The sequence below is a fragment of the Lycorma delicatula genome, chromosome 4 (genome assembly GCF_047948215.1).
Source record: "Lycorma delicatula isolate Av1 chromosome 4, ASM4794821v1, whole genome shotgun sequence".
Taxonomy (NCBI): Eukaryota; Metazoa; Arthropoda; class Insecta; order Hemiptera; family Fulgoridae; genus Lycorma; species Lycorma delicatula.
In genome coordinates this window covers 131,139,017-131,161,727 of record NC_134458.1, presented here as the reverse complement: position 1 = coordinate 131,161,727, position 22,711 = coordinate 131,139,017, and the positions used below count along the sequence as shown (strand labels likewise).

Below are 22,711 nucleotides of genomic sequence, written 5' to 3'. Positions count from 1 at the left end.
GTTTTGTGTAGTTTGTGTTTTTAAATAAAATGTAAGGGCCCTTTACACCCTTACATATGACGATCCAGATGGTGATAGTAGTTTCGTTTAAAGATTGTGACGAGGGCTAATGACCTTAGCAGTCGATGCCCATAAAAATTCAGAAAAAAAAAAATATATATATATATATATAATATTTTTAATATACACATATTTATATTCTGGAAATAAAATTAACTGACAGCTGAATTAATTTTAAAACTATTTAATATTTGTTAGTTTTCTTAATTTTTAAAAAATGTTTTACTTCCTTGTATAATCAGTCAGTCGTATTTTGCAAGAATTTTGTTTCTATAAACAGAATTAAAAGTAACATTTTACTCAATCTCTTTTTTTATTAAATGTTTCAGGAACATATCATTTAATTCAACGATTTTTTTGTCAATGGCAACTGCATAAAAGTTATACAGAATGGTTCAGTATACCATTATAATTAAACTTTTTTTTTTCAAACTAACTGAATAATCTTTTTTTCCTTTGTTTTATGTATTAAAAAATATGACATTGAATGAAATTTTAAGTACATAAAATGTTATTCGATCACATCTGAAGTGAAATGAAATAGTAAAATAATGACAATAATAATTTATATAGATTTATTGGTCATTTTAAATTGAAAGTAACGATTTTCTATAGCTGTTATTTAAGAATTAAATGCAGCTAAAAGTGTAAGTTATATGCTAGGTATACATTTCCTAGAAATACATACCATTGCAGGTGGTTTAATCTAATTGCCTATGCAGAAACAATAAATAACAATGTCTCATATTATTACTTCATATATTTTGAGAACCTGTAGCGAAGCAGCAGTCCCAAAGCTTGCAAAGCAGCCCAAAGTGTAGATACAATTTAATGAGTAATCCAAAATATAAGAAATTAAAATATTTATGGTGCAGTTGTTCTACTGCACCGTAGAGACATAGTCTTTACAGAAAAATGCAAAACATCATGCAATGGAGAATTGTTTCTACAATTTGATTCTGGACTAGAGGACAATCATATGTTAATTTTCAGTACAAAAAAAATTTTCTGTAGTTATTGTGAAGTGAACACTGGTATGCTGATGGGACTTTCAAAACTGTTCCCTTAAACATTTTTTATCAGCTGTGTAGATACTTGGTTTCTAGGACAAAATACCACTTCTATTAGTTTATGCGTTATTGCCTAACAAGTCTAAGGAAACTTGTATTTTTACCGCAGCAGCTGAAAGAACTGGGACTGGCTGTCCCCACAATCAATAACTATAGATTTTGAGATGGTGAGTTTAAATTCTTGCAGAAAAGTTTTTATTGGCACTTTGCAATGAAGTTGTTTTTTCCAATTTTCACGATGTATTTTTCATTCCATTCAGAATAATGAATTGAAACGTTATGAAACTGATGTGAATTTTGGCAAAAATTACATTTGTGCCCTCTCCTACTGTGACGGTCGTTTTTGAACATTTGTGTGAAAATGGGGGTTTTCCTCCAGAATTGTAAGAAGTTATTGATTATTTTAAGGATACATGGATTGGATGCCAAACCAAACGACATCTTCGTCGACCACCAAAGTATTCCTGTGAAATGTGGAATCTACACCAGCTTGTTCTTGAATGAATACCAAGAACAAATAATTCTGTTTAAGGGTGAAATAGAAAATTCAAGGAACAAGTCGCTGCTTGTCATCCCAACATTTGGAAATCTATCAATTGCATTAAAAAAGAATAAAGTATTAAAGAAATGTCCATTGAACAATGTTTAAGTAGAACTGATTCAGACAACAAAAAAAAGTATCATGATTGTGATGAACAAATTAAATGGCTTGTTAGTGTATATGATGAACAGAGTGATATAGTTGATTATGAGGTAAAACACATAATATTTCTTATTAAGAATGTATATATTGTTGTAAATATTACAGTTTCTTAGTAATTAATTATTCTAACATGGTTGACTCTGAAAATTGCATAAACATTAATTTCAAATTTTTGTAGTCTACTGTGACATACCTAATGTTATAATTAGTTTAGTTTAAAACTAGCTAGACCCTCCAGGCAGCATCTCAGAATGGGATTATTAAGTGTTCAAAATTGATTACCTTTTGTGTAAAAATAATTTTTTTTTAATGATGAAAACTGATTTAACGAAAATTAAATTAGGAATTTAACTCTAGAAATTAATTCTAATGAATCAGGATTTTCCGCTAGTGATCAGTACGTTTTGGTGCCTATTTTTTGGTTATAGTTCATTATTTTATGAAGAAAAACAATCACATAAATAAAAAAATATATTAATATATATTTCGCATATATATTGATGTATAATAATATAATAAGTATATACCTGACCACCACGAGACATGTACTAATGAATCGGGATTTTCCGTTAGTGATTGGCACATTCCAGAGCTAAGCGAAGTGGAATGGAACACATACAGACAGACACACATACAAATGCCCTTTAGTAAAGTGGGATTAACCAATTGTTATTTCATTTGAATAATGGATTTTTTACGATAAATGTAAAAAAAAAGGTGTCATGGATTGGAAGCCCAACCAAATGACATCTTCGTTAACCACCGAAGTATATATTGTTATTTGTTTATATTGTATTTATTGTTTATAAATATATATATATTGTATATGCTTGTTCTTGAAGGATACCAAGAACAAATAATTCTGTAGGATAGGACAATTCTGATTAAAATACATAATCTAGATATTAAATTACATATTTCCATACATGTGTTTTTTATTTCAGTACTATTCCCTCTTGGTTCATAGAATTCCAAGAATATGCTAATCATAGCTTAAGGCAGAAACTTAAATTAAAAATAACTTTTTATGATTGACCAAATATATCTCATTGCATCTAGACGGTAAATATGCTAGTGACCATTTGTAGGCTGTAAATTGTTTACACGATAAACTGACATGGTGATGAACTGATAGCGATTAATTGCTGGTGGTGAGTTGCAGGCGATAAATGTTCCAGATCCCATTTAAATATTACATCTTAAGGCTTTTTAAAAAATTCTGATTGAGTTTATTCAGGATATAAGAAAAATGTTGTTGCATAATTTTCTGACATTCATGTATATGAATCAAATAAAGACTGATAATAATTAATACACTGAACATTTTCATGCATTTATATTTGTGATTGTGGCTGCTTTTGCTAAAATAAATGTTAAAAAACAGTGATATATTATTAAACAATAACATCCACCTCTATTACACCAGATAAGAAAATTATTTTTTTGTAACACAGCTCAGTACTTTGGCCCATTGAAAAGGCCTTTTTATGTTTCCACTTATATTTCTAATAAATTCCTGACATTTAAAAATCTTCCCACCAATTTATTAAAAATAGATTAACAAATTTTCCTTTGAAGAACGAATACCATTACTGTGTTGATAATTGTAAAAAAAGTAGACTTGAATCTTATGCTCCTAATTTAAAACATACAAATAATAAAATGTGGTCAAATAATTTCAGTATCACCTTTCCAATTATTATTATTTTTTTTAATATTGTTTAATTTATTTATTACCTTTCCTGATTTACTTCACTGTTGTTTCATATATTTATAAGTTTTAATTAATTAAATTTTCAAACAGTGTTACTATTTTGTCTCTTAATGCAGTCTTAAATATTTAATCTTTAAAATTACATTTGCATTTTGTTGTTCTCTGGTATTTTCATTATTTTCCCATGATCCTTCTTGACAAATGCTGAGGCATACCTTGTTCTTATTAACGGGAAGTAATATAACTGTGTTTTCTTAACATGATCTATAATTTTATCACTGTATACTAATCTGAAAAAATTTAATTCAAACTCGTCTGGATCCCTCAAAGACATTTTTATTTATTGTTGTTTGGAAAATATTTTAAAGATCTAGAATACTCAGATAATTACCAAATTACACCAAAGGTGAAAATTACTTTTTTTATAATTTTTGTATTGCCGGACATTAAATTTATGTATTAAATGTGGTATGGTTCATTTTTATCAAAATGTACATGCATTTTCAAAATATACTTACTATTATACAAGGTGAAGTTTTCAAGTGTTCCTCTATTTTTATCCTGATTTTTTTTTTTTTTTTTTTTATATCTAGAGTGCACTTCTGTCAAGTAAATAAATTATTTATTTTGAAGGAGATGGAATCCCAAGAAATCTTTTTAAATGTTTTCTCATTAATATTTAAAATACGATTTCCTTTAATTTTTATGTCTTAAAGTGTTACTGAAATGCATGCTTAATGAGTTTAGAATTATAAAACATCTGATGTATAATAAGCTCCAGTTGAGTTGTTTTCTCTGAGATTAATGCTATTTTTTATATTACCATACTTGCGATGTACAGAGTGAAGGTCTCATTGGTAGAATTAAGTTTTATCTACATTTAAGAAGGCTTACCATGTTGTTACAGTTACCAATTGTAACAGTATTTATAATTCAGTAATTAAGACTATGACACTTTATTCCTCATTTTCCCTTGTTGGCCTGGCATGGTATATTATTTTTGTGAATGACTGTACTTTCTCATAGCAACTTGTGTTAATGCCAGTTATCTATAATCATAAGGTTATTAAATTAATATACTTATAATAAATATACTGTCAATATCTGTTTTATTCAGTATTGGAATTTTATTTTAAAAATTTTTAAGTATTCAAATTAAGTTTTATTTGATTTTTATGTGAAATTCTTTTCTGTAATGCATCCTGAGTATATAAATAAATAAAACTTCTACGAAGTGATATTTTCTACTAAAGTTTTACAATCTTTAATTTTTCCCCTTTAAATCTTTTAGTTGAATGCATCATCAGAGAGTAAATTACAAAATCAATTACTAAACGGGAGTACAGAATTAGTTTTAGATAATTCATTCTGTTAAGGAAGTTTTCTAAATTTATAAAAGCATTATTCAGTTCCTGAATAACTGGAAATATGTACAAAGCTGTTTTTATGATTCAGTGTTCTCCTCGATGGCATTGCACATGGCACTGTTGTTACTGACACTTACCTTAAAAAGATTAGAAAACCCATTTAGCACATGTCCAAATAATATATTTGAACTCTGTTGAGTGTGTTAATTAGGTATTTTGTTTTTGTCAAATTTAGTGTATTAAGTATGTGCATTAATTATGCGGAATTCATGATTTCTATGTGTTGTCTATTAAATTTAGTGATATTTGTGTTTCAGTGAATAAATTATTTAGATATGTGTAGTAATTATATTGTGTTTTTGTATCTATGGAAGACAAAAAAAAGTTTTTGTCTTAGATGAAAAAAGTGCCTTTTTCATGATTCTTTATTTTTATGATTAATTCATAAAATTTTTGTTAACCCTAATTTTTTATGATTGTTTCTTCTTGTAGGTTAACAATACAGAATCAATCTCTCATTAATAAAGAAATAATAAACAAAATAATAAGATATAAAAGATTTTATTAAAATATATTAAAAAATTTATTAAGCTACAGTTACTTCAAGAATGAATAAATAAAAATTTGTATACATGTCATTTTGGTCTTTATCTTGTTTTGCATAAGAATTAAAAACAAATTACCAACATTCTTCAGGAAAAATTCTTGTAATTTCAAATAAGGGTTGCATCTAATGGTTGGGAAACATTTAAGAAAAATATGGCAAAGAAGACTCAAAAATAAAAACTAAACTTTTTAGGAACAATTTGTGGTATTTCAAATTAGGGTTCCCTTCTGGATAATAATTGAGAATTGGTAACTGGAGAAACACTGGGTGCTGCTTACCGTGAAATATACACATTTATCAACTTTTTAAACAAAAAAAACCCAAACCATATTTATTAAATTCAAAGATTTTAAAACTCAAGTCATAACATTTTCAATCACTCTTATGACGATTTTCAGTAAATGTTGTTGCTGTTTTGAGAACAGCAATATCATGATGTTTATCTGAAGAACTCTATATTTAATAGATTTGGTTTGGTTTGGTCATGTAAAAATTTATAGCATTAAATAATTTTTATCACTAACCTTTATGAATGTAATGAATTTCTTTGGTGATATTTTACTTACTTAATCTATTAGATGATTTCCTTTTATGCTGTTAGATTTATATATTAATGCTGATGATTCTTTTTCAGTCTTGATGAAATTTTAGAAGGTGGTATATTAACTGGTAATATATGTGAGGTATGTGGGTTATCTGGTGAAGGTAAAACACAAATTTGTTTTACAGTCATTTGTAATATCATTTTAAATTTAAAACAAATTGTATATTTTGTTGATACAAAACACGATTTCTCAGCAACTTATATCCAATCTATGATTAAAGCTCAACACTACAATGATATGGTGAGTCATTTATTTTGTATTGTCTTCAGTTCAGTCTTATTATAAAATATCCTTTGCATAATTATGTTTAAAATTTATACATGAAGTTCATTATTAAAATAAACTAAATATCCTTTAATCTGTCTTGTTAATCAGAAATAGTGTAAATAATGCTATTTCATTAAATTTATTATTCTATCATTTTTACATAGAAAAAAATTGGTTATTCTGGGAACAAAATAAAAAAAAGCCAAATTTTCTGTTTTCTGGTTTCCTCCAAAATAATTTGATAAATTATTATAACAAGATAGATTTTATCTTATTTTTTATTGAACTCTGTTGATTTTTAGAATAAATGTTGATATGAATGTGATGAAAAAGCTTTATAAAGCTTATAAGTAAATATTTTATTACACAGTAAAAAAATTATCTAAAATTTACTTATTTTTTTATCTTCTCTGACTTATGTATATTTACATAAACCTCTGAAACAGAGTACTTAGATAAGTTAAACTTACCATAATAATTTCCATGAATCAATTTTCGTGGCATCCTGCATCTTCTTTTAAAACATAATTCTTTTAAAAAATTTGTTATTTTAATTTAATATAATCATTATTTATATGTATATAAATAATGATATTTTCCTACATTAGATTTCTTTATACTTGTGTTAAATCCTTGAGTTTAGTAAGTAAATTTTTATATAATAGTAGGGATTATCCCATTTATCCCTAGTAAGAACTTTTTTTTCAGCCACCAGATTTAATACAGTCCTGAAACAGAGATATATGCAAACTACAAAAATGCTAAGGATACAGTAAGTCTATAGATTTCTTTATCCTAAGCTCAAATCCTGCCACTTAAACATTGTTTTGGGTATCCATCCAAAATTTGGAGTCAGTAATGGGTAAAGAATAATCTACCAACAGAAGAATAAAAAAATAGATAGACCAAAGCTGTACTTCCAACAGCCCAGCCCTCCAGTTAGTAGTGCACACACAATTCCTCAACAATTCAGGATGTCTTATATCTATGGTAGACAACAAATATTCTCCTACAGATACTAAAGATCCATCTGAGAACAGGCTCAGGTTTCCCTCAGGAAAATCGGACTATTTTTCAGATATTAATTGCTTTTAATTTAACCTGAACTGGCAATGTACACTGATCAACTGACATTTGGATCCAGTTAAACAATCTCTTTGATTGACTATAAGACCTGCAGCAAATAAAAAAAATAGCTGTTATAAAAGGTGACTGGCTGATCGTCAACCACTCTGCTCAGCTGTGAGTAGTGAAAGTATTGTAGATGGTAACTTCTTAACCCACCAATCTAGTCTAGTGGTTAATTTCATCATTGCAAAATCAGTTGATTTTCGAAGTCGAGTGTTCTAAGGTTCAAGCCCTTGTAAAGGCAGTTGCTTTTATATGGATTTGAATGCTAGTTTATGGATACTGGTATTCTTTGGTAGTTGGGTTACAATTAATCACACATCTGAGGAATGGTCGACCTGAGACTGTACAAGACTAGACTTCATTTACATTCATTACATATCATCCTCATTCATCTTCTGAAGTAATACCGTATGGTGGTTTCAGAGGCTAAACAGAAAATAAAAGAGATGGTAACTTCTTGAGTGGAGTAGAAGCTTGCGATATCTCAATTTTTTCTCTAATCAGCAGATTTTATTTTTTGTTATTGGATTTATATTTTTGTGTAAATTTATTTCAATCTCTTCTCAAATTCTATATTTATCAGTGTCTATATGTTATAATGATAATTGGATGTACAGTTACCATTGGAGTCTAAAAAATTGTTAACTTGATTTTAAACATTACCAACAATAAATAAGTTTAGCCTGCAGCTTGATGCACTATGGTACTTACAATAAAACAACCATGTAAGATTCTATAACATGAGTTGAGTTGAATAACCATAATAATAAAAAATAAAATGCCATCTGATATTAAATCTGGGTTCTTCATATTTCAAAATTGATCATACAGGTTTTAAGTTTAACGTATTTATAAAAAAGAAACCCAAATTAGCAGTAAGATTTCAGTATTCTTTCATTCTGTACTGTTATTGTCAACATCAACATTAATCGTATTCAACAGAATACGAATTAAAATTAGAATTATAGTACAGTAATTAAATCTTAAGTACTGTTTTCTAAGTAATTTCCCTTAGATTTTAATAGCAACATAAATCAAAACAAAATGTTGACCTACAGTAGCAAACTTTCTGAATTTGTAACCTGTAAACAGCCATTAATGGTGTTTTTTATCTCATGTTTTGAATGAATATATTATGATTTTATTGTAACATTTGCTGTAGAAATATGCAAGCATTAAGTGACAAATGAAAGAATGGAAATATTTAGAAGAAAAGTGGAGTAATTTGATTTTTTAAATTAAGTAATGTATCAAATTGTGTGACGTTTGTGTGTTTTTAGTTGCTTTTGTTGGATAAATGTAAAAACAATGGTAGCATGTTAGGTGACATTAATAAACTTAACTACTGCTTCATGTAAAATTACTAGATAAATTATTCTTAATTCTAAATTTTGGTTAATTAAAACATTTTTTAAATTTAATAAATAATCAAAAATAGAAGTACTTCTTTACATTTTTATCTTATTATCTGAAACGTTATGGAAAAAATTGAACTCAGTCTAAGAATTCAGACATAACTTAATATAGTTCTAATAAAACAAGCCTCGGTATTATTCAGTTCTGCTTCAGAATCTCATCAGATATAAAGACAATGTATATAACAGGGATGGTCATAACAGCAGCACAACATTATGGCAGCTTACTTGCACTTTTGGTAGGTTACTCAGGCTGGTTCTCCACCTACTTCACAATAAATGCATAACAAATTTCTGCGTGGGTATACAACATTTTTTTTTTCAAAATGTTTCAAATAATCTGGCAAGTGTTTTATTAAAAATGTAATTTTCTAAGAACTGTTTAAATTCTCTAGTTCTGATAATTTTTAAAAGCCATCTGATTGGTGATGCAAGATTCAAGGACTTGCACATTTTCTACAATTTTGAGCAGAATATTATCACTTAGTTAACAAACTCATATAGTCAACATTTTTATTGCAAAATGCATGCCTATTTCTATTACTGTATAAAGGACATCAAATTGTAATTTTTTTTTAATATAAAAAAATGAATAGGATTCTTAAAATAATTATTTATATGACATAGAATTATAAGCAATATAACTTCTGACCAGATTTCAACTAGACAAGGTGCTTCTTAAAACTTTAAAATGCCATTTGTTGTTAGTTTTTGGGTCTTACAAATTACATTTATGAAACAACCTAAAATACAAAAAACAAATGGAAATTTGTTTTAATCTTGCTTTTAATCTGAGGTCATTGAAGAAGATTTAGGAATACGAGTACTTCAGTGTTTGATGTTCTGTGCAGGTGACTTCTGATATTTCTGTATTATGGATGTTGGCCTTTTGTAATTAAATAAAAAAACTGTTGTGGTCATTTTGTCAGAATTTGTAAAAGATTAACAAAATTCTACGAAAACTTCCTTTCCTAATTTTTTTTCTTTTTGATTTGAAACATGAATTTGGTTTCACATTACTTTACACTTTTGTGATGTAAATAAATTATTTATTTAAGCTCTCTCTTTATTTTATTAAAATTTTTTGCTTTACTATTAAGTACTTTTACAATTATAAAAAAATTTATTAGAAAAATATGTTCAAATAAAGCATCGTTGACTTATTTATCTGTTGACTTATTAATCAACAGTCAAATAATTTAATTAAAATTAATTCAAATGTTCCATCCATCCTGTAGCATCCCTTCACTTCAGTGTTCTATTCCACTTTCTCTTAATCTCATAACTCAAATAAATATCTTTAAATTAAATTATGACAAGTGTACTTATGTATATATATACATGATAGTTAATCCATGCAGTTGGCAAATTCTACTTTAAATGAGTCAAAATTATTACAATTTATTTGGTAAAATCAATTCAAGAAATAGAAAACTTATCAAAAATTTTTCTTACCTTTTATCATACTGATCAAAATTTTCAACAACAATAATTTTATATTTCAATCAAAAATTCTAGTGTTATCAATCTGTTTGTCCACTTGTTTTAGAAAACATATAGATCTTTTTTTTTAAATAATGATATCAACTTAAAAAAATCATTCAAAGAGGTTCATTTTACATATAAATATAATAAACAGTACCTCAAAATGTAACTCTTATAGTAATTAAATTTCATAGAAAAGTATTTTTTTAAAAGTATATAACTGTATTATTTATGTTTACAGGAAATACAGTCTGCTATGGAAAAAATTAAAGTTACAAAATTGAATGACATCTATCAGTTAATTAATTTTTTACATGAGTTAGAAACAGTTCTAGTTGATAATCCATGCCGAATTATTATTATTGATTCACTGCCAGTTTTATTTGCACCATTTATTAATGCAAATAACAATGATGGTAAAGTATTTATAATATGTTATTTTACATGTTTTAACGTGCTATGTATATACTGAATGATACTGGCTCGCAAAACATTTAGCCTTCCTTTCTGCTCCCTCTGAAATTAAACTGTACTAAAATTCTGGGGGTACAAATCCAGGGGTAAATTTGATGCTTCTTTGTGGTTTATGATACAAGAAATTGAATAAAAGTAGTCCCAGAGTTTTATCTCACTTAGGTTTTAAGAAAAACAGTGTAAAACACAAAAAGGGTTTGTCTTGTTAATTTACCAATAAACAAACAAAAATTTCTATTTAACTTTGTATAGAATTTAATTCTGAGAAAATTGATGTAAATAACATCTATTAAAATTAAACACAAATTTGAGTTCAACTTTAATTAGAAACAAAACATACAAGCTGTGTCGGAAAAGTGATACAATTTTAAACAGAGCAAGTTAGATATAAATACTAAAAATTATAAAAATAAATTTGAAAGACATCCTTCTAAACTGTATTAATTTTTTTTAAATTTTTTCATAGGTTGGCAATAACACCTGATCAACAATTAGCTGTAGTGTCTAGCATTTGAATATTCATTTGAGTGGTGTTTGTGCTGTTATTGTTTGGTCAGTCAGTCATTCACAATGAGAGATATCACAAATTTGTTTTCATTTGGAGAGTTGACGGACATATTGTTAATTTATGGTAGAATAGATAAAAATGGATTGGCTGCTGAATGTCAATAAACAAAAATAACATCTTAAAACATAAAACTTTGAGAGGCGAGTTTGAGAAACAGGTATGCTTAAATCAAAATGATTTGATGCTGCTTGTGAACATTTTGTGAGAAATGCCATTGCTGAAGAAGCAATATTGAAATAATAATGGTACAATAGAAGCAATAGTGGTACAATTATCTCTCACCTCAAGCACCTGAAGGTTGTCACATTGCTTCCATGTTTCAAAAGCCAACATGTCATCATGTTTCGCCATCAAGTGTTGGCGAACATTACGGGAGCAACAATTATATCCATTCCATACATATGTACGAGAGTTATTACCACCTGATTTTGATAAACGGATGAAACTCTGTCAATGGTTAATTAGAAAATGTTAATATCATCCTAATTTCCTAAGTAATATTCTAAAACTGATGAATTTTGTGTTTTACAAGAAATGGCATTGTAATTATAAAAACACTCACACTTGGGCAGAAGAATTGGTAAGCCATGGATTAATATATAATGGTAAGTTGTGGACTGCTAATTCATTTCCAGAGCAATTTTTCATTTAATGTGTGGTGTGGTCTTCTTGGTGATAAATCTCATAGGACCATTTTTCTTACCGCCAAGGCTCAATGGAGAGTGGTACTTGCATTTTGCAAACAAATTTGATGGAACACTTGGAAGATATTCCACTTGCAAGTAAAATGCAGATGTGGTTTTTCAATGATGGCGCACCTGCTCACTACTGTCGTGATGTGGTGAATCATTTAAATAAAACATTTAGTAAGCAATGGATTAGTAGAAACGGATCACTAAAATGGCCACCTCGATCTCCCAATCTCATGCCAGCAAACCTTTTCCTTTGGAGTTGGATATAGTCATTAGTCTATTCTCCTCGTATTGGCACACAAGAAGAATCGAGACATCATATAAAAGAAGCTGGAGCTACTTTTAGTAACAGTAATGATGTTATTAAATCTGATCGGCTAACATGGATTCACTGAACTGAACTATACATTGAACAAAATGGGGACCACATTGAGCAACTGCTTTGAAGAAATGTTTACTGCTTTATCAAGTAACCATTTTGATATTTAATAATATTTATAAAAAAAAACCAATATTATGTGATTTTTATTTTTAAATCTATTTTTTTGTTACTGATTAGTTTTCTATGTTTGCATTTACATTATGTTGTCCAAACATTGATGCAAATTGTTCTGTTTAAAATTGTATCACTTTACCAATCCAGTTTGTTTCTAATTAAAGTTGAACTCCTCAAATTTTTGTTTAATTTTAATAGACGTTATTTCCATCAATGTTATCAGAATTAAATTCTGTACAAAGTTAAATAAAAATTTTTGTTTATTTATTGGCAAATTAACAAATTCATTTTATTCCAAACCTAAACCTAAAAAAGTGTATTTTCCAACAAAACTTTTCTGTGTTTTACCCTGTTTTTCTTAAAACCTAAGCGAGATAGATGTCTGGGAGGACAACTTTTATTCAATTTCTGTGATCAAAAACCATGAAGAAGAACCAAATTTACCCATTGATTTGTAGCCCCAGAATTTTTAGTATAGTTTAATTTCAGAGGGAGCAGAAAACAGAGTCAAATGTTGTGTGAGCTGAAACTCACTAACGAACCATTTTCTGACTTACGTTTTATATGAACTTTTTTTCTTATTTTTGGCTATAGAATCATCTCCGAAGAGATTGCTGTGCAATTTGGAATCACTCTGTATATTATCTGTAATTGGTTAGTACTAAGTGGATTGTTTTTAGTGTTTGGTTTAAAACATGAATTCTGATTACACAGTAAGTGTAACAAAATTAAATATTATTATTGATATGAATTAAAAAGCCACTTATATAAAGAGGAAATAAAAGAATTTAACAAAATCATAAAGAATTGATTTTAAGTTCAAGGTGCAGTGAACATGATTAAACTTATACCAAAAGTTAATTTGTTTTAAAGTTTTAGTTAATTTTATACAGTTTGATTATTAAGTGTGTATTTTATTTTTTTAAAGATAAAGAAATATTTCTCTGATTAGAAATTTGCTGTAATCTTTCTTAAAAGGCAGTTCATTCAGTACTTTTGTTCTTGGTCGACGTATCTTTATCGATGGTTTTGTAATTTCCTTATGAGTGAGAGGCTTCATTTTGTTTTCAATTATTCTCTCAATCATACTAGCCAAATGGGCGCAAATTTGCCAAGAAGATGGTTTGTTTCGACAGAAGTTGGAGTAGGAGCAGGAACAGCAGCCGCAGCCTGAGCATAAGTTGCTGCTTTAGGCTTCCGGGCGTTTACAATCTTTCAGTCTGATCAGAAGAAGACAGATACTAAAGTGGAGGTTCAAGTTTGTCTGCATAACCTGTCAGATGACGGTGCGAGGAAAGTGGTTGCTTCAGCGTATTCTATGGAGGCTCCCAAGCCTCCTACAACCGAGGTGGTCTACAAACCACAGAGGCCACCAAAAAACAACAAGGGGCCAGTTTCCCCTTTGCCTGAGGCGATGACTAATGCGAATCCTGTTGTGGGGGGTCTCTCAGGTTCCCGCCTCTCAATCGGAGCCTAAACCAAACGCCGAACCATGCCCGTCGTCGTCCGCGGCTTCTATGGTGTCCGATTCGGAGGCCGGGAGCTACACGGGCGATGAAATATTTATCGAAAAGAAAGCTGTTCGAAAAATGGAAAAGATGAGAGAAAAAAGGATGGCCGAAAGGCAAACCTAGAGATTAACTAATTAAAACATTAGCGAGTTGATTCTGCAATGGATGTTTTTAAACACCCATGAGCTCCAACGCTTGATACATGATGTAGACCCAATTTGTATATGTCTGCAAGAAACACGTTTCTACCGAAATGAAAATTTCCAATTAAGAAGATATAATACATATCGGCGAGATCAACCGCCAAATATAAGAGGTGGAGTAGCTATATTAACATGACTAGAGCTACCACCGAAGCGGCTGGAATAAACACAAATCTGCAAGCGGTCGCAATCAGAATGAAGCGTCCACTGCAGATCACTATTTGCAGCATATACTTTCCGAATTTTGATTGGAAGGAGGACGACAACACGATTAATTACTCAGTTTCCCCCACCATAATACTGGTGGGGGACTTTAATGCACATAATTCTATTTGGGGGTTGGATCGAGTAGATCCCTGGGATCTTCTCTTCCTAGGGAAGAGAATTGGAAAAGCTCCTATTAGATTCTGATTCATTATCTTAAATGATGGCTCAGAAACGTTTCTCAATGCCACAGATGGATCGACGTTCTGTATAGATTTAGCATTTGTAAGTGCATCGATAGCACCGAGGTACACTTCCAAAGTTTTAGAAAATCTACATGGAAGTGATCATTTCCCGGTGCACATTGTAACTGATGTTACAAGAAGAATATATCTCATCTAATAGGATACTCCCTGAAACAATTGGAGTTATCGAAGCCAATGTCCATGCTGTAACGAACCTATATTTGACTCGGCATCAAGATATATTCCCAGAACATCCGGGAAACTTAAGAAGCTACCCGTTCCGTGGTGGAACGATGAAATAAGTGAAGCTATAAAAAGAAATAAAAAAGCATATAACGCTTTTAAGAAACGTCCAACATTAGAAAATCTAATTGCCTTTAAAAAATACTGGACGTATGTAAAAAGACTTAGGATTGATTTTAAAAATCGATCCTGGCAGCAATATGTGTCATCCATTAACAGAAAAACGACTGTATAAGACGTTTTGGAAGAAAGTAAAGGCTATTTGTGGGCGTACATTTGTGTTACTCCCATAACTTGCTTTCAATATGAAGATGAAGTTAGAGATACTCCAAACGAAATTGCAGAGTTACTAGCCAGTCATAGTATCAAGTAATCAAAAACAAGTCAAGTAATCAATTCGCGGCAATCTGCCAGTATTACTCGGCAACTATATTAACGACCGTACTTTTCAAGTACGTGTTAACATAGGCTTACCATACGTCCGGGATTAGCCCGGACAGTCCTGGTTTTTTAGTGCTGCCCGGGGTTACAAAAATAAACATTATTAAATGTTTATCAAACAACAATTGGGGCTCAGATAAAGAAATGTTACTGAGGCTGTATAAAGCATTGGTTCAATCGAAGTTCGACTACGGGTGTATTGTATATTCATTTGCTAGAAAGTTAGACGTAATATATAACAGTGCAATGAGGTATGCAACAGGCGCTTTCCGTACAAGTCCGGTGACTAGTTTAATGTCGGAAGCCGGAATAATGCCACTACATTATAGAAGAGAGATCCTATTGTTAAGATATGCGGCAAATATATGCGCCTTCCCTACCAATATAAATAATAAAACATTTAACAGTCATCCTTTGGCTGTATTATACGAACGTCGTGCTATCTATTCCAGACCAGCCACAATATGGTATCATGAATTGACAAGAAAATATGAAATTGGTTTACCAGACACATTACCAATTTCTACAAGAGAAATATCGCCATAGCTCTTATCATCGGTAAACACAAGATTGGATCTCTTCCGTGGAAAAAATAAAAGAAAAGCCAGCAGTATTCATCCAACAGGAATTTTTATCAACTGTCAGTAGTTATGAAGAATACATAAAAATATATACTGACTGTTCTAAAACTGAACACGGTGTTGGATGCTCTATATATGTAAATAGAAAACCCCATTCTTGGAAACTGCCAGATATGGCAAGTGTTTATACGGCAGAACTTATTGCCATACCAGCAAGCTCTCCGCTACTCTGAACATTTCTGCGAAGAGAGAGTGGTTATATATTCCAACTCGTTAAGTGCACTTACTGCAGTTCAGAACAAGAACATTACGGACATCCTATTACAAATATCCTGTCTATTTTGTATGTTTAAAATCGACGAGGACAGCGATGTTTATTTGTATGGACTGGAGGGCTTGCTGGTATTGCAGTAAACGAAAACGCATATGAAGCTGCCAGAACGGCAACACTGTGATAACATAGATATAATTCCTGTTCAAATGGCAGATGTTAAAAATTGTCTAAAACAATAAGAAACAGGTGGTGTAATGTAATGAACGGAAAAGATTAAATACGAAATTAAACGCAGTTAAAACTTCTCCATATAAATGGAAGAGCGACGTGAATCTGACTCGCCGAAAACAAGTGGCAGTGCCAGACTCAGAGAATCAGTCACACACGAATAACAAATTCATATTTGTTAACCGGCGAAGAAAGGCCAGTATTTGGTGTTTGTAAAAAACTGCTTACAGTCAAGCATCTAATGGAAGAATGTACCATATCAGAAAGAGGTTCGGTGTAATAAATAATACTGCTGCTGATTTGGAAAAGAAGAAAAAATTGTTGCTTGTCTACAAGCCAGCGCAGCGGACTATTAACAAATCTATAAGTCAGTTCAAGTAAAGAATCTTACACATATGATGACTTGGTGGGAAGAGGAAAACGACTTTTGATCAGGTGATTTTAGAATAATTAACTCAGCTTCAAATAATGGGCAGGCAGGAGTAGGTTTCATAATGAACAAGAAGATAAGGAAGTAGATCTTAAATGAAGTAGTTTTTTTCTACGAATATGGATATTTTCTAATAATATTGCTATTATCAATACTTTAGTTTTTTAGTTTTATTTATTGTTTCATTTTAGTATCACGGCCCTTTTCACTCCTATATATGACAAACCTGGTGGTGAGTTACACCCTTACTTTAAAGAATATGACGAGGGCTAATGACCATAGAAGTCGATTCCCATATAAACAAAACAAAAAAATAAATAAATAATAAAATATATATAAACCACCTAAACACAGTAAATAGATAAGTTAAACTTAACATATAAATTCCAAGAATTAATTTTCGCGGGATCCCGCATTACCAGTTATTAAATTCTATAATTACACTAAAACATATTTATTTATAAATGTCTTAATTTTTCGAAATTGTCTGCTTTTCGAGAATTTTAAATTTAAATAATTTAACAAGATTATAAATAAATATGTTTTTATGTAATTGTAGAATTTTACCAACTGTAGATGCGGAATATCCCGCGAAAATCGATTTTTGGGATTAATTTGGTAGTTCAATTTATCTCTTTACTGTGTTTTGGTGGTTTATATTTCATTTAATATTAAATTTATGTAGCAAAATGGTCAATATGTTAATGAATTACTTGAATTTTCAAAAAAAAAAAAAAAAAAAAATATATATATATATATATATATGTATATGCACTTTAATACCATAAATAAATATAATCTCAAAAACCTTGTTATTAACATAACTTACTGTTATTTTGATTGTATAAAAACTAGCCTTTAAAAAACTATTAAGCATTGTTCATCCTGTTTCTACTAGAAAAGTTATTTTTTTCTCTCAATTACCCTTGTATAACAGAACAGTGTTCTCATGTTATACTACTCTCTCTGGTTCCAATTGTCTCTCATTAGATCACAATCTGCTCTCATTACATTTTAACTCCATTGACTAAACCTTTTCTGCCTACGTTCTCCTTTTTAACATTTTATTTATTTAAACTCCCTCTATGAATCATGAGACCTTGCCGTTGGTGAGGGGACTTGAGTGCTCAGTGATATAGAGTAGCTGGACCGAAGGTGCAACCATATCGGAGAGGTATCTGTTGAGAGTCAGACTAAGGAATGATTCCTGAAAGAGGGCAGCAGCTCTTTCAGTAGTTGTTAAGGGCGTAGGTGGATGACTTCTTAAACGACCATATCAACATCACTCAGTCCTCTGAGTACTGTACAGCTGAAAGCAATGAAAAACTACAGCTGCTTTTTTTTCCCAAGAAAATGTAGCTCTCTGCATTTTCATATAGCAATGATGGAGGCGCCTTCCTTGGTAAAATATTCCGGAGGTAAACTGGTCCCCCATTCGGATCTCCGGGTGGGGACTACTAAGGAAGGGGTCACCATAAAATTAAAAAAATAACATTCTATGAGTCGGAGCGTGGAATGTTAGAAGTTTAAAAAAGGTTGGTAGGTTAGAAAATTTAAAGAGGGAAATGGATAGGATAAATGTAGATGTAATAGGAATTAGTGAGGTTCGATGGGAAGAGGAAAATGACTTTTGATCAGGTGATTTTAGATTAATTAACTCAGCTTCAAATAATGGGCAGGCAGGAGTAGGTTTCATAATGAACAAGAAGATATGGAAGAGAGTAGAGTATTTCAAAATGCATAGCGATAGAATCACTGTAATAAGGATAAAATCAAAACCTAAACCGACAACAATTGTTAACGTCTATATGCCTAAAAGCACCCATGATTATGATGAGATAGAGTGTGCATATGAAGAAATTGATGAGGTAATTAAACACATAAAAGGGGATGAAAATTTAATAATAGTTGGAGATTGGAATGCAAGCATTGGAAAAAGCAAGGAAGGAAATATAATAGTTGAATACGGGCTGGGCAAAAGGAATGAAAGAGGGGACCAACGTACAGAATTTTGCACGAAGTATAATTTAGTAATTGCCAACACCCAGTTTAAAAATCATAATAGAAGAATATACACATGGAAAAAGCCAGGCGATAGTGCAAGGAATCAGATAGATTATATCATAGTTAAGCACAGATTTAGAAATCAATTCGTCAACTGCAAAACTTACCCTGCAGCAGACATTGATAGCGACCATAATTTAGTGATAATGAAATGTAGATTGGGGTTTAAAAGCATGAAGAAAAGGTGTCAGATGAATCGGTGGAATTTATAGAAGCTTGAGGAAGAGGAGGTAAAGAAGATTTTTGAGAAGGACATTGCAAGAGCTCTGAGTAAAAAAGATAAGGTAGAAAATGTAGAAGAAGAATGGGATAATGTTACAAAGGAAATTCTTAAGTCAGCAGAAGCGAACTTAGGCGGAACAAAGAGAACTGGTAGAAAACCTTGGGTTTCAGGCGATATATTGTAGCTGATGGATGAACGTAGAAAATATAAGAATGCTAATGATGAAGAAAGTAAAAGGAACTATCGACAATTAAGAAATACTATAAACAGGAAGTGCAAACTAGCGAAAAAAGAGTGGATTAAAGAAAAGTGTTCAAAAGTGGAAAGAGAATTGAACATTAATAAAGTAGACGCGGAGCATACAGGAAAGTTAAGGAAAATTTTGGGGTACATAAATTAAAATCCAGTAATGTGTTAAACAAAGATGGTATACCGATTTATAATACGAAAGGTAAAGTTGATAGGTGGGTGGAATATATTAAAGAGTTATACGGAGGAAATGAATTAGAAAATAGTGTTATAGAGGAAGTTGAAGAGGATGAAATGGGAGAAACAATACTGAGATCTGAAATTAAGAGAGCATTAAAAGATTTGAATGGCAGAAAGGCTCCTGGAATAGACAGAATACCTGTAGAATTGCTGCACAGTACAGGTGAGGAAGCGATTGATAGATTATAAACATTGGTCTGTAATATTTATGGAAAAGGGGAAGTTCCATCAGACTTCAAAAAAAGTGTTAGTCATGATACCAAAGAAAGCAGGGGCAGATAAATGTGAAGAATAACTAGAATTCTATACAGAAAAATTGAGAGGAGAGTGGAAGAAGTGTTAGGAGAAGACCAATTTGGTTTCAGGAAAAGTATAGGGACAAGGGAAGCAATTTTAGGCCTCAGATTAATAGTAGAAGGGAGGTTAAAGAAAAACAAACCAACATACTTGGCATTTATAGACCTAAAAAAGGCATTTGATAACATAGACTGGAATAAAATGTTCAGCATTTTAAAAAAAATTAGGATTCAAATGCAAAGATAAAAGAACAATTGCTAACATTTAGAGGAACCAAACAGCAACAGTAATAATTGAAGAACATAAGAAACAAGCCGTAATAAGAAAGGGAATCTGACAAGGGTGTTCCCTATCTCCGTTACTTTTTAATCTTTACATAGAACTAGCAGTTAATGATGTTAAAGAACAATTTAGATCCGGAGTAACAGTACAAGATAAAATGATAAAGATGCTACGATTTGCTGATGCTATAGTAATTCTAGTTGAGAGTAAAAAGCATTTAGAAGAAACAATGAATGGCATGGATGAAGTCCTACACAAGAACTACTGCATGAAAATAAACAAGAACAAAACAAAAGTAATGAAATGTAGTAGAAATAACGAAAATGGACCACTGAATGTGAAAATAGGAGGTGAAAAGATTATATAGATAGAAGAATTTTGTTATTTGGGAAGTAGAATTACTAAAGATCGACGAAGCAGGAGCGACTTAAAATGCTGAATAGCACAGGCAAAACAAGCCTTCAGTCAGAAATATAATTTATTTACATCAAAAATTAATTTAAATGTCAGAAAAAGATTTTTGAAAGTATATGTCTGGAGTGTTGCTTTATATGGAAGTGAAACTTGGACGATCGAGTATCTTAGAAGAAAAGATTAGAATCTTTTGAAATGTGGTGCTATAGGAGAATGCTAAAAATCAAATGGATGGATGAAGTGACAAATGAAGAGGTGTTGCAGCAAATAGATGAACAAAGAAGCATTTTGAAAAATATAGCTAAAAGAAGAGACAGACTTATAGGCCATATATTTAGGCATCCTGGAATAGTCGCTTTAATATTGGAGGGACAGGTAGAAGGAAAAAATTGTATAGGCAGGCAATGTTTGGAATACGTAAAACAAATTGTTAGGGATGTAGGATGTAGGGGGTATACCAAAATGAAACGACTAGCACTAGATAGGGAATCTTGGAGAGCTGCATCAAACCAGTCAAATGACTGGACAAAAAAAAAAAATTTAAATACTACCACACAATTGCAGATATTTATCTGTTATAATTAATCTTATTGCAAAGAATTTAACAGTATGCATAATCATTTAAAAATTCAGATATAAATGCCAAGGTATCTTGGGCACTGCAACAGTTGCAAGATTTCATGAAAATATACTTTCTAAACTCTATCTATTATTTTTACTTTATACAGTACTATTAAAAATTACTATTTTATTTTCTAATGAATATTCAATCTCTAATTGTAATCTAGTAATGAAACACATGGCACCTCAATTTACAACACAAATGTTGTTTGTAAATAGGGGTGTAACTAACTGTTCTACTGATGGTTCTCAGCAAAACCTTACAACTTTTAATACCCTAACAAAATCTGATATAACATTAAAAACCATTTTTATTATTTTTTTTTTACAATATTATAAAATATGAGAACATTAAAAAGTACATCTTATTCTTATTAAATAAATATTTACTTCTGTTTCAGGATTAGGATTAATTAATCACATTGCTACAACTATGAAATACATATCAACAAAATTTCAAGTAGTTTTTCTTGTTGTAAATATAGCAATGATGTCATTTGATATGTCTGATGATGTAGAAATACAAACTAGAAGTGGTAATAATAGTAGTGAAATCAGTTTCATGGGGGATTTAAAGCCTGGATTAGGCAAAGTTTGGCATCATGTTCCTAGTTATAGATTATTAATTAAAAAAGATTCATCTTTACCCAGTTCACAAAGAGTAATTGTGCTGGTAAAAAGTACAGATCTACCATCTGGAAAAAGTTGTGTTGTTGAAATAACTGATAAAGGAGTCATTTCAGTTTTAATCTGATATGATTTCAGTTTCTTTTTTTTTATTGGGCTGTTCATTAATAGTGTAATGTTATGTTGTACTATATTACAGATAAAAAATAAGATAAAATTACAATTATCAAATATAAAACATTGTATATTTTATCAAATAAAACATATTATCAATTTGTCTATATATTCTTAATTTTTTTAATCTCTGTTATCTTTATACTTACTTATAGAATTTGCAGGGATGAACCAACATCAGTGATGTGTAAATTATATGATCATACTTCTATGATTTGTCTGATTTTGTATTTTCAGAAATTTTCTTCTTGTATATATCAAAAAGAATTAGAAAAAAAGGTGGATGGTTTTTGCAACAATTTAATATTATTCATTGTTAAATTTCATGACATCATTACTGCTACAACACATAACATTGTTTTCAACTAAAAAAGAGTCACATATTTTCACAAAGACAGTGTAATAGGAATGGAATGGAATGCAAAGTTGGCAGGAGTCTATTACTCCCTACTTTATCGCAGAACCTGGACAGAGTCCCTTGCTGCTGGATCTTTCTAATCGGGCTT

The 22,711-nt window shown here is 30.4% G+C and overlaps 1 protein-coding gene across 1 annotated transcript in view; it reads left to right on the top strand.

Moving 5' to 3' along the window:
- Rad51D (Rad51 recombinase D) overlaps positions 1–22,306 on the top strand; it is a 31,632-nt gene extending 9,326 nt beyond the window's left edge. The window contains exons 3-5 of the mRNA XM_075362031.1: positions 6,156–6,366; positions 10,666–10,840; positions 21,806–22,306. Coding sequence (XP_075218146.1) covers positions 6,156–6,366; positions 10,666–10,840; positions 21,806–22,158 — 739 coding nt within the window. The 3' untranslated portion in view covers positions 22,159–22,306. The remainder of the gene's footprint in view (positions 1–6,155; positions 6,367–10,665; positions 10,841–21,805) is intronic.
- Positions 22,307–22,711: the final 405 nt, after the last annotated feature.